The following is a 15,027-nucleotide window of genomic DNA, read 5'->3' on the forward strand; positions in this document are numbered from 1 at the left end:
CAAAGTCCTTAAATTAAAAAAGATGTCTGAGAAAATAACATCCATAAAAGACACTAAATGCTAAAAGCTTATAAGTGGAATCTATCTCTGTGTTTACCATTCATTTCTTAGCAGACAATAAGGATGATATCATTGCTGAAATATAAACAAATGTGAGGAAATAAACATACTTTTTCTCTAAAAATTTAATAGGTCAAGAAAATGTAGATACTCAGAAATGAAAAATACCATATACAGTTTGCAGCTTAACCATTTCTAATAAAATATACACAAACTCCCAACTAGATAAAAGATCCACATATTGGTAAACTTAATCTGCTCAAAGATGCCTTTTGCTTTGAATAATAAACACCTTATATCTGTCATTCCAGTATTGTATGCATAGGCTACAATACTAAGATTTTATGTGAAATTTATAATAATACAAGGGGTTTTTTTCTTCTAATAAAAATAATCATGCAGCAATAAAGTAGTATTGTAAGGCTCCTGGGCCTTCAGTGATTAATTATGGCAAACTTTCTACACTGGAAATATACATAAATATTAATAACCGGCAATATGTCTAGGTGGATACAACACTGAAGGGAAAAAAAATGCTTAAAAATAAAGAACATCTGAACTAATCAGTTTAATAATCTCCTTGGCCACTCTGCTCTTCTAACCATTTTAATCATGAAGACCATCAATGATGGTGAAAGATGAAATATTATTCAAGCAAACATGAAGAGTTTAACCATACAGTGACTGCCTCATGAATGGAAGTTCGCCATCCATCTTGACTCACTGCTGCACATCAGAAACCGAGAGCTAAAAGTAAAACTCTTTAATTTCATTTCAAAATACAAGAAAGTAAAATGTAGACTTAATACTCAGTAGAAAGAATTAAATCTTTTAAATTTAATTTTTAATAATTAAAAATCAAATTAAAATGGTTGTTTTTATAAAATAAATGAGATATCGGAGAAAGGAGACAACTTTCGACAGATAATAAGGAGTATAAGCATACTGGGGATTTGTCTTTTATACCCAAGTAGAGCCTGTTGGGCTACCGTCTATGGGGTGGCACAGAGTCAGACACGACTGAAGCGACTCAGCAGGAGAGGAGGCCCTAAAAATCCTAAGCTTCACCTTTCCAACTATGCTCCAATTAACAATAGCTAAGGAAACTCTACAATTCTTTACCTATTCCACTTTCTTAGCTCCTAATTACAGCTAACTAGTTTTGGCCATGAAATATGCCAAGCTGCCTTACAGCCCTTTATGATTTACCAAGGCGCTTTACCAAGCTGCCTTACAGCCCTATATGATTTCTGCAGGTGCTCTCCCCAACTCCACTTATCCTAAACGGATGCCCAAAGGACATAACCTAATTCTACTCACCTTTAACCGTCTCACCATCTCTTCTTTAGATATTTTATCTGAGATTTCCTTGACACCAGGAGGATAGGTAATTTTTCCATCATTGGTCCTTGTCTTTGAATGAGCCATGATGGAAATATTTTTACCCCTAAAACAAGAAAACTATTAGATGCAAACCAAAAAAAAAAGCATTAACAATATTCATAATAAACATGAAAAAAATTATAACTATTTCCTAATTTATAGTAATTCATTTATTTAATTAATGAAAATCATTTTATTGAACATTTCTCCAAATTTTAAAATTTTATTTTTACTTTCATTTCCATTAGTGACAAGCTAAGTTATTTGAACTAATCCTTCAATTACAAAAAAATATGATTTTATTTAATTATATACTTACCTACATATATAAAATAGTATATAATATTTATAATATATACTACAAAATTATACATATATATAAAATACATTTTTTTTTTTTTACAGTATTACAAATTACTTGGGCCAAAATCTAAGAGAATTCAGGAATCCAGAGAAGTAAATGGAACATTATATCTACTTACACCCTGAGCCCATCTGCCAACCCTGACAAATCTAGAGTTCAGTTTCCATGATCTTACAGGCAAAGGAGGACAGACTCCTGTCAAGATAGAACATCAAACAAGAGACCCTTCCTGACATTAATGTAGAATACTACCCCAACCCCCCAAAGATAATGCTTTCCAAGAGTTCGCTGCATTCCAAAGCACGGATTTTTATGCTACAGGAATAAACCAACTTATTTCTCATTAGCAAAAATGTGTTGACTGTAATGGTTCCTATTTTGATTAATAAAGATGTGTTTGAGCCTAGCTGTGTGATTTAAAATTCACAGTCCAAAACCACAGTTACTCTTTCACCAACCTAACAATTTTATCCAGCTAACTAGCATAACCATGATACTAACACCCAATGAGAAAAAGAGAAAGGGAAAAGAACCACCAACAGGTCTTTTCTGTTTACAAAGTTTTTAAATAAAATACTAGGAAAAAAAAAAATACTTAGAAACCAAATGTAGCTGCAGATAAAAAACTGGGTTTAATCCCAGAAATCCAAGGTCGAATTCACCATATTAACAGAATAAAAAAGAAAAATCATGTGATAATCTCAAAAAATTAAGAGACAATGTTTGAAGAAAATTCAACATCAATTTACAACTATAAAAGAAAATAAGGAAAAAAGTTCAACAAACTAAGAATTATATGAAAGATTTCTGAATCTGAGAAAGGTAAGATGCTACACCCTACAGCATAAATCATGCTTATTGATGCTCTTCTGAAAATGTTTTACCTATTTTCAGGACAAAAAAATACCTGCTGTCATCACTTGTTTAACCCTGTAATAGAGATGCTGCTGAAAACTCAAGATGAAAACTTATAAAAAATGCAGTGACAGATTAATTATACATCAGCATGAGCAATCTTATTGGACTAATAAAAATATTCTAAAATTGGACTATGGTGAGTTTCACATCTCAGGATATTTACTAAAAATTACTCAACTACACACTTGAAATAGGTCAATCCTATTAATTTTATGATCTATAAATTACATCTCAATAAAGTTGTTTAAATTTTTTACATTCTGAGACTTTCATATCTATATGGAAAAAGATGACACTGTACCCATACATCACACCATACACAAAAGGAATTTCAGGTCGATTAATGAAATAAATATTGAGGCAATTGGAAAGGATTTTAAAATATAACGTAGGAAAACAACTTCACAACCTCAGGTTAGGAAAAGCCAAGAATCAAACCTACAGCTGTTTGTGTTCCTTCAACCAAAGAAGATATTCAGTGAATGCCTAGGATAAACCATTCTACAGGAAGGTAAATATAAATGTGATAGGATTCCCAGTTTTCCATAGAACCTGGAATATAAGAAAGTCTCTCTACCTTGCCTCAACAGAAGCAAAAGCTGTTCATCTTCCTTAACAACAGACACATGATTATGACCACACACTACAGCTTAATAATGTAGACATGGTTCCATCTGTACAATCAAAACTTTATCAAGAACCTATTATTTGCATGCCATTCTAGAGTGGCTATAGGGCCACATGAGTTAAGATAGGTCTCAAAATTGACAAAGGAAACAGACATTACCCCTAAATGATTAAATCACAATAAATCCTAAAGTTATCAACAGAAATAACAAACAACGAGCCTGGAAAAATAGAAGATTGAAAGAAATCGAAAGTAGATGGGGGTGAAGTGTTAACAACATACAGAACAAAAGGACAGAGAAAAGAATCTGAATAAATCCCAGAGAACAAAGTTCAGAATTTGTTACTGGTCTAAAGCCATGACTAAAGGAAAAAGTGGAAGGAAGTAAAAGGGAGCAAAGAAGGAAAGGTAGAGCAACAAAGCAGCAGGGCTCTCAGTTTGCACTTCAGCTTCATAAGCAATGGTTTTGTGAGCAGAGGTTTGAAATACTTCTGTGAGTATACACATGGGCTGTTTCCTCAAAGTAAAGATAAATTCACTGGTCCCTCTCTATAAACAAACTCCATGTACCTTGAATTTTCAAGATTATGTTTAAACTTCTCCCAACCTCCTTAGGCTGAGCTTGGCTCTTCCTCCTACAGCTTGGAAAACTGTGAACATATCATAATAAGCATTTAATCACATCGCATTTAATAAATTCATTTGTCTGTTTCCCCTACTTGACTATAAGCTCCTTAAAACAAGGATTTGTTGTTCAGTCACTAAGTCATGTCTGACTCCTTGGGACCCCGTGAACTGCAGCACGCCAGGCTTCCCTGTCCTTCACTATCTCCAGGAGTTTGCTCAAAGTCACATCCATTGAGTCAGTGATGCCATCCAACCATCTCATCCTCTGTCACTCCCTTCTCCTCCTGCCCTCAATCTTTCCCAGCATAAGGGTCTTTTCCAATGAGTCAGCTCTTTGCATCAGGTGGCCAAAATATTGGGGCTTCAGTATCAGTCCTTCCAATCAATATTCAGGGTTGATATCCTTTAGAACAAGGATAGTATGTATCATTTTAGGCATCCTTAGAACACAGTAGGTGCTCAAGAAATACTTGCTGAATCAATGACCAGAACTATTTTAAGAGCTGGTGGCTCCAATAGGAAGTACAGACTAGGCAGAGCAGAAATCAAAACAGTAAGAACAGGAAACTGCTATAAAATTCCAATAAGAACTAACAAGGAACAGACTGCAGGGAATGACTAAGAATAAGAAAACTGATGCAAAGACTATGAATGCTTACTTGAGAGAAGTAGAAGATGATTACAAGATTCAAGAAAGTCAACCATTTAAATATCTACTGAGAACTTACTTGGTGTGACAGCAGTTCTCTAGGCACTAAGGATACAATGGTAAGCAGAACACATAAAATAATTGCCCTCATCATAAGAGAGATAGGGAAAAACCAGTGAGAAGTCAAGTTTTTGGAAAAATTAAGTTTGGAGTACAAGGCAACTAGAGATGTTAAGCTGAAGTTCTAGAGAAAAGTCAATGAAAGAAAATACTTTAGCACCACATATAGCTTACGCTTTGGGGGCTTACAGAATCAATAAAGAAAATGTGTAGGGTGAGCTGAAATACAGAGAATAAACTCTAAGAAATATCTGTACTGATGTGGCTGGGTTGGGGGTGATCAGGAAAGAAAACAGAAGAGGGTCAGAAAAGAGAGAAAAATATTGCTTTTTAACTAGGAAAAAAAAATGTTTGAAGATAGAGAGATGGTATATAGTGTTAGTGACTTTGGAAATACACACCACTCTTTCAAGATAACCCCAGGCTCTTGGACTTGGTAAAGTGATCTCTTTATGTACTTCCCAGACAACAACAGGAATAAACACCAAATAATAATGTAAGAGAAAAAAGGTGGAAAGGAGAAAGAGAGAAGAAGGAGAGCAATGCAGAAGATGAAAGGAAGATTACAGTAAAGAAACAGGCTATTCAACTGTTACGGGAAGTCAAAGGGGAAAGATACATTGACACACAGCTGTTCCTCTGAAATAGTGTCAAAGAAATTATTTGACATTCATTTTGTGTTGAATTTCAATAGTATACATTATGATAGAGCAAATGAACTACAAATAAGAAAGTAGTAACTTAAATTATTTATATACAAACAGGCCTGTGTCAGAGTCCATTTACACACTGTATATAAATGTACTAGAGAGTACATACGTATATGGACTTCCCAAGTGGCTCAGCAGTAAAGAATCTGCCTGCCAGTGCAGGAGATCCAGGTTTGATCTCTGCCTGGGAAGATCCCCTGGAGGAGGGCATGGCAACCCACTCCAGTATTCTTGCCTGAAAAATCCCATGGACAGAGGAGCCTGGCGGGCTACACAGTCCATTGGGCTGCAAAGAGTTGGGCACAACTGAGGGACTTAAACACCTCACACATATATGTATATATTAATTTCAAATACCATTATGTACCTATCATTATAAAACCTACAGTTTTGTATACAGAATGAACAATGAAAAGCAAACTATTCTAATACTAAAGAGTTTACACAACCACTGAGTAAGTTTCATACAGTCAGCAAAAACAAGACCAGGAGCTGACTGTGGCTCAGATCATGAACTCCTTATTGCCGAATTCAGACTTAAATTGAAGAAAGTAGGGAAAACCACTAGACCATACAGGTATGACCTAAATCAAATCCCTTATGATTATACACTGGAAGTGAGAAATAGATTTAAGGGCCTAGATCTGATAGAGTGCCTGATGAACTATGGAATGAGGTTCATGACACTGTACAGGAGACAGGGATCAAGACCATCCCCATGGAAAAGAAATGCAAAAAAGCAAAATGGTTGTCTGGGGAGGCCTTAAAAATAGCTGTGAAAAAAAGAGAAGCGAAAAGCAAAGGAGAAAAGGAAAGATAGAAGCATCTGAATGCGGACTTCCGAAGAATAGCAAGAAGAGATAAGAAAGCCTTCTCCAGCGATCAATGCAAAGAAATAGAGGAAAACAACAGAATGGGAAAGACTAGAGATCTCTTCAAGAAAATTACAGATACCAAGAGAACATTTCGTGCAAAGATGGGCTCGATAAAGGACAGAAATGCTATGGACCTAACAGAAGCAGGAGATATAAAGAAGAGATGGCAAGAATACACAGAAGAACTGTACAAAAAAGATCTTCACGACCCAGATAATCACAATGGTGTGATCACTGACCTAGAGCCAGACATCCTGGAATGTGAAGTCAACTGGGCCTTAGAAAGCATCACTACGAACAAAGCTAGTGGAGGTGATGGAATTCCAGTTGAGCTATTTCAAATCCTGAAAGATGATGCTGTGAAAGTGCTGCACTGAATATGCCAGCAAATTTGGAAAACTCAGCAGTGGCCACAGGACTGGAAAAGGTCAGTTTTCATTCCAATCCCAAAGAAAGGCAATGCCAAAGAATGCTCAAACTACCGCACAACTGCACTCATCTCACACGCTAGTAAAGTAATGCTCAAAATTCTCCAAGCCAGGCTTCAGCAATATGTGAACCGTGAACTTCCTGATGTTCAAGCTGGTTTTAGAAAAGGCAGAGGAACCAGAGACCAAATTGCCAACGTCCACTGGATCATCAAAAAAGCAAGAGAGTTCTAGAAAAACATCTATTTCTGCTTTATTCACTATGCCAAAGCCTTTGACTGTGTGGATCACAATAAACTGTGGAAAATTCTGAAAGAGATGGGAATACCAGACCACCTGATCTGCCTCTTGAGAAATATGTATGCAGGTCAGGAAGCAACAGTTAGAACTGGACATGGAACAACAGACTGGTTCCAAATAGGAAAAGGAGTACGTCAAGGCTGTATATTGTCACCCTGTTTATTTAACTTATATGCAGAGTACATCATGAGAAATGCTGGGCTGGAAGAAGCACAAGCTGGAATCAAGATTGCTGGGAGAAATATCAATAACCTCAGATATGCAGATGACACCACCCTTATGGCAGAAAGTGAAGAGGAACTCAAAAGCCTCTTGATGAAGGTGAAAGTGGAGAGTGAAAAAGTTGGCTTAAAGCTCAACATTCAGAAAACGAAGATCATGGCATCCAGTCCCATCACTTCATGGGAAATAGATGGGGAAACAGTGGAAACAGTGTCAGACTTTATTTTTTTGGGCTCCAAAATCACTGCAGATGGTGACTGCAGCCATGAAATTAAAAGACACTTACTCCTTGGAAGGAAAGTTATGACCAACCTAGATAGCATATTCAAAAGCAGAGACATTACTTTGCCAACAAAGGTTCGTCTAGTCAAGGCTATGGTTTTTCCTGTGGTCATGTATGGATGTGAGAGTTGGACTGTGAAGAAGGCTGAGCGCCGAAGAATTGATGCCTTTGAACTGTGGTGTTGGAGAAGACTCTTGAGAGTCCCTTGGACTGCAAGGAGATCCAACCAGTCCATTCTGAAGGAGATCAGCCCTGGGATTTCTTTGGAAGGAATCATGCTAAAGCTGAAACTCCAGTACTTCGGCCACCTCATGCGAAGAGTTGACTCATTGGAAAAGACTCTGATGCTGGGAGGGATTGGGGGCAGGAGGAGAAGGGGACGCCAGAGGATAAGATGGTTGGATGGCATCACTGACTCGATGGACGTGAGTCTGGGTGAACTCCGGGAGTTGGTGATGGACAGGGAGGCCTGGCGTGCTGCGATTCATGGGGTCGCAAAGAGTTGGACACGACTGAGCGACTGAACTGAACTGGAGTAAGTTCTAAGAAAGTGGTCATTAATTAAAAGAAACATATTGGTAATTTAAAAAATCATACTAACAATCCTAGAAAGGGAAAAAAAAAAATCAATGAAATCATCATTCTACCCTAGATGTAAATAAATGTTCACAAGATGCAATAAAGACTGCAGTAAAAATATCAAGGTCCTTTCAATGAATGGGAAAAAAGAACACAGCATTCACTGGATTAAACCACAAGGGTGAGAACAATATCAACAGTCATTGGTAAACTGATCTGGGAAGAAATAACAACAGGTATCTGTCATTTTCATAATAATTTTTCTTAAACACCCAGTATGTAGCAACAAGTTTATCAGAGTCACAGAAATCAAATCTAGTCACTACTAGAATCTCTACTTGCCCATGTTTATTATTACAACTTGCTTTTCCTTCTGGGACTTTACTCCAGGTTTAAGGTGGAGTTGGAAAAAAAGATTTTGTGAAGTCTGACAGCTGTAAAAGGTAGGCTTCCTACAACTGGTACCTCTTATAACCAGCAGATGGTGCCCTCCATAAATATCAATACAACCCTTCCAGTACACTGACAGAGAGAGTAAGAAGGGTTTCTTCTTGGCCAGAGATAACTGAAAAAATAATAAGAGCGTGTTCTAAAAGAAAAGAGATAAAATAAATTACATTTTTCTCCTTTAAGTATATAACCTTAAGGCTACATTACACATTTTCCAACTACTAAAACAAAAAGTTTTTTTTCCATATAAATGCTACCACTAACCCAACCATTCAGACTGAATCATCTTTATTAATTCAAATTAAGTATATTTAATAGTTATTCCTCTATGTTTTGGTACTACAAAGTAATATTAAATGCTTCAGGAAGTCATTTTAGAAAGCAGACCCATTTTGTTCATATTTTTGGTAATGTTTATTTATAAATGATTAAACACACGGTCACTCTCCTGCCTACATTCTTTTCAAGGACCATCACGGAAGCAGAATTAAAAGCCTGAGAACATCTCAACTAGCACCACTTTCTAACTAATAAAGTGTTCTGACAAATCCCTTTAAAGTAGTATTTTATTTTAATAATGATAATATCTCTCATTTATTAAATGATTGGTATTACAGTCCATTGGGTCACAAGAGTTGGACACAACTAAGCGACTAAACAACAACAACAAAATTTCCTAGTCAGTGGTCAGCTCAATGTCCCATTCACTGAGGGATATTATGTAGTTTCTCTGTTCACATCAAACCTCAAGCACACATTCTTATTAAAACTCCCACTCTCAGTAGACAGCCTCTACTTCCCTGAGAAAACAGAAGCTCTGTCACACAGAAACTTTCCCAGTCTCCCATTACTAAATCTGTTGTGACTGGCCATAAATTTTGTTCGGGTTTTTCCATACAATCTTACAGAAAACCAGAATGAACTACTGGCCAACCCAATACTACAAGTGTACCAAGTCCCTCCTTCCCTTGTGTTAAGGGAAATATGTAACCCTCTTCACGTCAAAAACGAATCCCTCCACAAGTGCACAGAAGCCCATCTTCTACAGGTTTCTTAGAGACTTTCACTTCATCCGTTCTCTCTTCTTGCTCAGCATCTGTATCCTCTGTGTCTACTAGATCCCTTCCCTCAGTGTTCAGCATAAGCACTCTGTTCTTGTGCGGAGAGAAATTTGGGCAAGAAGGGAAAGGAAAGAAAGTACAACATGCCTGTTTACTTTCTACATGCCTCTAGCTACTGTCTTCTCTCTCAAACCACCTTCAGAGCCAAGCTTTCCAAGAAGTAATCTGTACTTCCTCAGTTCCCATTTTCTTATCATACTAACCCAATCCTGTTTCCAGCATCCTCCAACACCAGCAATACTGCTTTTGCCATAATCACTGAGGCTGACTTCAAAAATTACAACAGATTTTTCTCTTCCCTCTATCTACAGCCTTGCAATGTGATTTTGTGGCTCCTCTCATCAAGAAGAGTTTTTCCAGCACTTGAATTTGAGACGGTCTTATGACTTTGGTCACTGGGACACTGGCAAGCTTAAAAAGTGCTTGTGTTTTGGAATTTATTGACTTGCATTCTTGAAACTCTTCCTAAGAAGAGCACACGCATGGAAGTTATCCCACTGTAAACTGAGACATATACAGAGAGAGATCTCAGTTATACCAAGCATGACCATCATGAAGGAAGCCAGTCCCAGACAAACTTTTGGGTGATCACAGACACATACTTGTAGATGTATGAGCAAGCCCAGGTCAATCAGCTAAGGCTGACCCAGATCAGAAGAACTACCCAGTTAAGCCAAACTCAAGCTGCCAACCTGGAGAACTGCAAGAAATGTTGGGTGTTTAAAGCCATTAAGTTTTGGGGTGATTTGTTATGCAGTAATAGCTAACTAAAAGTCATCACTGCCCTCCACGTTGCCAAATAAAACACTTTTCCAATCCTAATTTTATTGCTCTGAGCAGTATGACACAGTGGAGAGCAGACTCCTTTCTGAAACATTCCTTTCCTTTGATTTCTACTACATTTTACCTTTTCCTGGTTTTTCTCCTATTACTAGTAACTGTCTCCTTTGTTTCCTTTTCTTCTATCCAACCTCTAAATACTAATTCACCAAGGCTTAATTCTATTTCCTCTGTTCACTTCTTGGTCTACATGTTTTTCTCCCAAGGCTTCTGCCCCAAGCTTTCTTAAAGCCACTTCAAAATACCCCACCAAGAGGTCTCTTCTGAACTCCAATCCACACATACCACCGCCAACCTAACATTTCTATTTAGGTATTCTCAAAGGTATTCTCTTCCCCACCCCGGGAAGAGAACCTGGGTCTCCAGTATTGCAGGCAGATTTTTTACCAACTGAGCCATGAGGAAAGCCCTATTCTCAAAGGGATCTTGAATCTAAAAAAACTCAAAACCAAACAACAAACCAATTTCTTCCTCTTCCATTAAGCACTCTTCAATCTTCTCTCTGCATAGGGAGTCCTGGTGCATCCAGTGTTGCTCCCAGAAAACTGGGCCTAACCTTTGACTATTCTCTTTCAACACTTAAACGCAACTATCAAGTCCTGTAAATGCCATGTACAAAACAAAATGGAATTCAGCTTCATTTGTCCATTACTTCACTATAACCTAATCTTAGTCACCTCCAATTCATCCTTCACACAGCAGCCAGATGATCTTAATATGCCAATCTCTTCATATCTATTGCCTTAAACAGGTTCCCACTGACTTAGAAATAAGTTCAACATATAATAATCTGACCATTTTATCACTACACTTCTATGTCATAAGGCATCAAACCAAGATCCTTCTAAGTGTCTGCTCTTCTTTCTGCTTCCTCTTCTCTGTCTCAGAGACACTTTACCAAATTTGCCCAAGCTCAGTTAAATCTCTACTACATGCTCTCACAGCACCCTTGCACGTTTCCCTCAAAAATGTAACCATAACTGTAAATATTTATCCTCCAATGTCTGTTTACCCTTCTAAAGTATAAAATGTAACAGAACAAGTATCCTATGTTGTTCACTGGTGCATATCTAATGCTAACATGAAGGATAAAAAGAGCTCAACAAATATTCTGTCTTTATTCCAAATACTAGTAATAATATGATGAATCCTATATTATGCCCACTTTAAAAGTGAGGAAACTGAAGATCAGAGATCAACCATGCTGAAGTTATTCAGCAACTAAACTGAGAATAATCAATATGTGATTTTCAATACTTATTCCCTTAACCTAATTAACTTCCAATCTTTGGAGCACACTGAATCCCCTAACACTCATGACCACAGTTCAAGAGCATCAATTCTTCAGCACTCAGCTTTCTTTATAGTCCAACTCTCACATCCATACATGACTACTAGAAAAACCATAGCTTTGACTAGACAGACCTTTGTCAGCAAAGTAACATCTCTGCTTTTTAATATGCTATCTAGGTTAGCCATAGCTTTTCTTCCAAGGAGCAAGTGTCTTTTAAATTCATGGCTGCAGTTACCATCTGAAGTGACTGTGGAGCCCAAGAAAATAAAGTCTCTCACTGTTTCCATTGTTCCCCCATCTATTTGCCATGAAGTGATGGGACAAGATGCCATGATCTTAGTTTTCTGAATGTTGAGTTTTAAGCCAACATTTTCACTCTCCTCTTTCACTTTCATCAAGAGGCTCTTTAGTTCTTCTTCACTTTCGGCCAGAAGGGTAGTGTCATCTGCACGTGTGAGGTTACTGATTTTTCTCTGGCAATCTTGATTCCAGCTTGTGCTTCATCCAGCCCGGTATTTCACATGATGTACCCTGCATATAAGTTAAATCAACAGGGTGACAATATACAGCCTTGATGTACTCCTTTCTGAATTTGGAACCAGTCCATCATTTCATGTCTGGTTGTAACAGTTGCTTCTCGACCTGCATACAGATTCCTCAGGAGGTACATAAGGTGGTCTGGTATTCCCATGTCTTTCAGAATTTTCCACAGTTTGTAGTGATTCACACAGTCAAAGGCTGGTTGTACTCAATAAAGCAGATGTTTTTCTGGAACTCTTGCTTTTTCTATGATCCAGTGGGTGTTGGCAATTTGATCTCTGGTTCCCCTGCCTTTTCTAAATCCAGCTTGAACATCTGGAAGTTCTCGGTTCACATATTGCTGAAGCCTGACTTGGAGAATTTCAAGCATTATTTTACTAGCATGTGAGATGAGTGCAATAGTGCAGTAGTTTGAACATTCTTTGCACTGCCTTTCTTTTTTTTTTTTTTATTTTTATTTTTTTTTGCACTGCCTTTCTTAGGGATTGGAATGAAAACAGACCTTTCTCAGTCCTGTGGCCACTACTGAGTTTTCCAAATATGCTGGCATATTGAGTGCAGCACTTCAACAGCATCATCTTTTAGGATATGAAATAGCTCAACTGGAATTCCATCGCCTGCACTAACTTCCACCAAGCACCACTAGCAGTGGTGCTTCCTGAGGTCCCTTGACTTTGCATTCCAGGATGTCTGGCTCTAGGTGAGTGATCACACCACCCTAAATATCTGGGTCATTAAGATCTTTTTTGTATACTTCTTCTGTGTATTCTTGCCACCACTTAATATCTTCTGCTTCTACTGCTGCTGCTGCTGCTAAGTCGCTTCAGTCGTGTCCAACTCTGTGCAACCCCATAGATGGCAGCCCACCAGGCTCTGCCGTCCCTGGGATTCTCCAGGCAAGAACACTGGAGTGGGTTGCCATTTCCTTCTCCAACACATGAAAGTGAAAAGTGAAAGTGAAGTCGCTCAGCTGTGCCCGACTCCTAGCGACCCCATGGACTGCAACCTACCAGGCTCCTCCGCCCATGGGATTTGCCAGGCAAGAGTACTGGAGTGGGGTGCCATTGCCTTCTCCATCTGCTTCTACTAGGTCCATACTATTTCTGACCTTTATTGTGCCCATCTTTGCATGAAATGTTCCCTTGGTATTTCTGATTTTCTTGAAGAGATTTCTATCTATGTCTTTTCCATTCTATTGTTTTCTTCTATTTATTTGCATTGATCACTGAGGAAGGCTTTCTTATCAATCCTTGCTATTCTTTGCAACTCTGCATTCAGATAGATATATCTTTCCTTTTCTCCTTTGCCTTTAGCTTCTCTTCTTTTCTCAGCTATTTGTAAGACCTCCTCAGACAGCCATTTTGCCTTTTTGCATTTCTTTTCCTTGGGGACGGTCTTGATCACTGCCTCCTGCACAATGTCACGAACCTCCATACGTTCTGACAGAATGTGGTCCACTGGAGAAGAGAATGGCAAACCACTCAGTATTCTTGCCTTGAGAACCCCATGAACAGTATGAAAAGGCAAAAAGATAGGACACTGAAAGATGAACTCCCCAGGTTGGAAGGTGCCCAATATGCTACTAGAGAAGAGTGGAGAAATAACTCCAGAAAGAATGAAGAGACGGAACCAAAGTGAAAACAATGCCCAGTTGTGGATGTGACTGGTGATGGAAGTGAAGTCCGATGCTGTAAAGAACAATATTGCACAGGAACCTGGAATGTTAGGTCCATGAATCAAGGTAAATTGGAAGTAGTCAAACAGGAGATGGCAAGAGTGAACACTGACATTTTAGGAATCAGTGAACTAAAATGGACCATCATGGGTGAATTTAATTCAGATGACCATTATATCTACTACTGTGGGCAAGAATCCCTTAGAAGAAATGGAGTGACTATCACAGTCAACAAGAGTCTGAAATGCAGTACTTGGGTGCAGTCTCAAAAATGACAGCATGATCTCTGTTCGTTTCCAAGGCAAACCATTCAATATCACAGTAATCCAAGTCTATGCCTCAATCACTAATGCCGAAGACACTAAACTTGAAAGGTTCTGTGATGACCTAACAAGACTTTCTAGAACTAACACCAAAAAAAGATGTCCTTTTCATTATAGGGGACTGGAATGCAAAAGTAGTAAGTCAACAGATACCTGGAATAACAGGCAAGTTTGGCCCTGGAGTACAAAATGAAGCAGGGCAAAGGCTAATAGAGTTTTGCCAAGAGAACACACTGGTCATAGCAAACACCCTCTTCCAACAACACAAGAGATGACTCTACACATGGATATCACCAGATGGTCAACACCAAAATCAGACTGATTATATTATTTGTAGCCAAAGATGGAGAAACTCTATACAGTCAGCAAAAATAAGACTGGGAGCTGACTGTGGCTCAGATCATGAACTCCTTATTGCCAAATTCAGATTTAAGTTGAAGAAAGTAGGGAAAACCACTGGACCATTCAGGTATGACCTAAATCAAATCCCTTATGATTATACAGTGGGAGTGACAAATAGATCCAAGGGATTAGATGTGATAGAGTAGTTGGCTAGGGGTGAGAAATAAGTGACGACAAAGGGACACGAGTGATGTTTGGAGGGCAATGACTAAAAATCATTAGCTTGTACACAAAAT

General features: G+C 38.2%; 1 protein-coding gene across 4 annotated transcripts in view; it reads right to left on the reverse strand.

The window, feature by feature from the left end:
- The window catches only part of PDS5B (PDS5 cohesin associated factor B), a 183,483-nt gene that overhangs the window by 112,134 nt on the left and 56,322 nt on the right, over positions 1 to 15,027 (reverse strand). For all 4 annotated transcript variants that reach the window (XM_070380439.1, XM_070380440.1, XM_070380437.1 and 1 more), the window contains exon 2: positions 1,381 to 1,507. In XM_070380439.1, coding sequence (XP_070236540.1) covers positions 1,381 to 1,488 — 108 coding nt within the window. In that variant the 5' untranslated portion in view covers positions 1,489 to 1,507. The remainder of the gene's footprint in view (positions 1 to 1,380; positions 1,508 to 15,027) is intronic.

Source organism: Bos mutus, chromosome 12, assembly GCF_027580195.1.
Source record: "Bos mutus isolate GX-2022 chromosome 12, NWIPB_WYAK_1.1, whole genome shotgun sequence".
In the NCBI taxonomy this organism is placed as follows: domain Eukaryota; kingdom Metazoa; phylum Chordata; class Mammalia; order Artiodactyla; family Bovidae; genus Bos; species Bos mutus.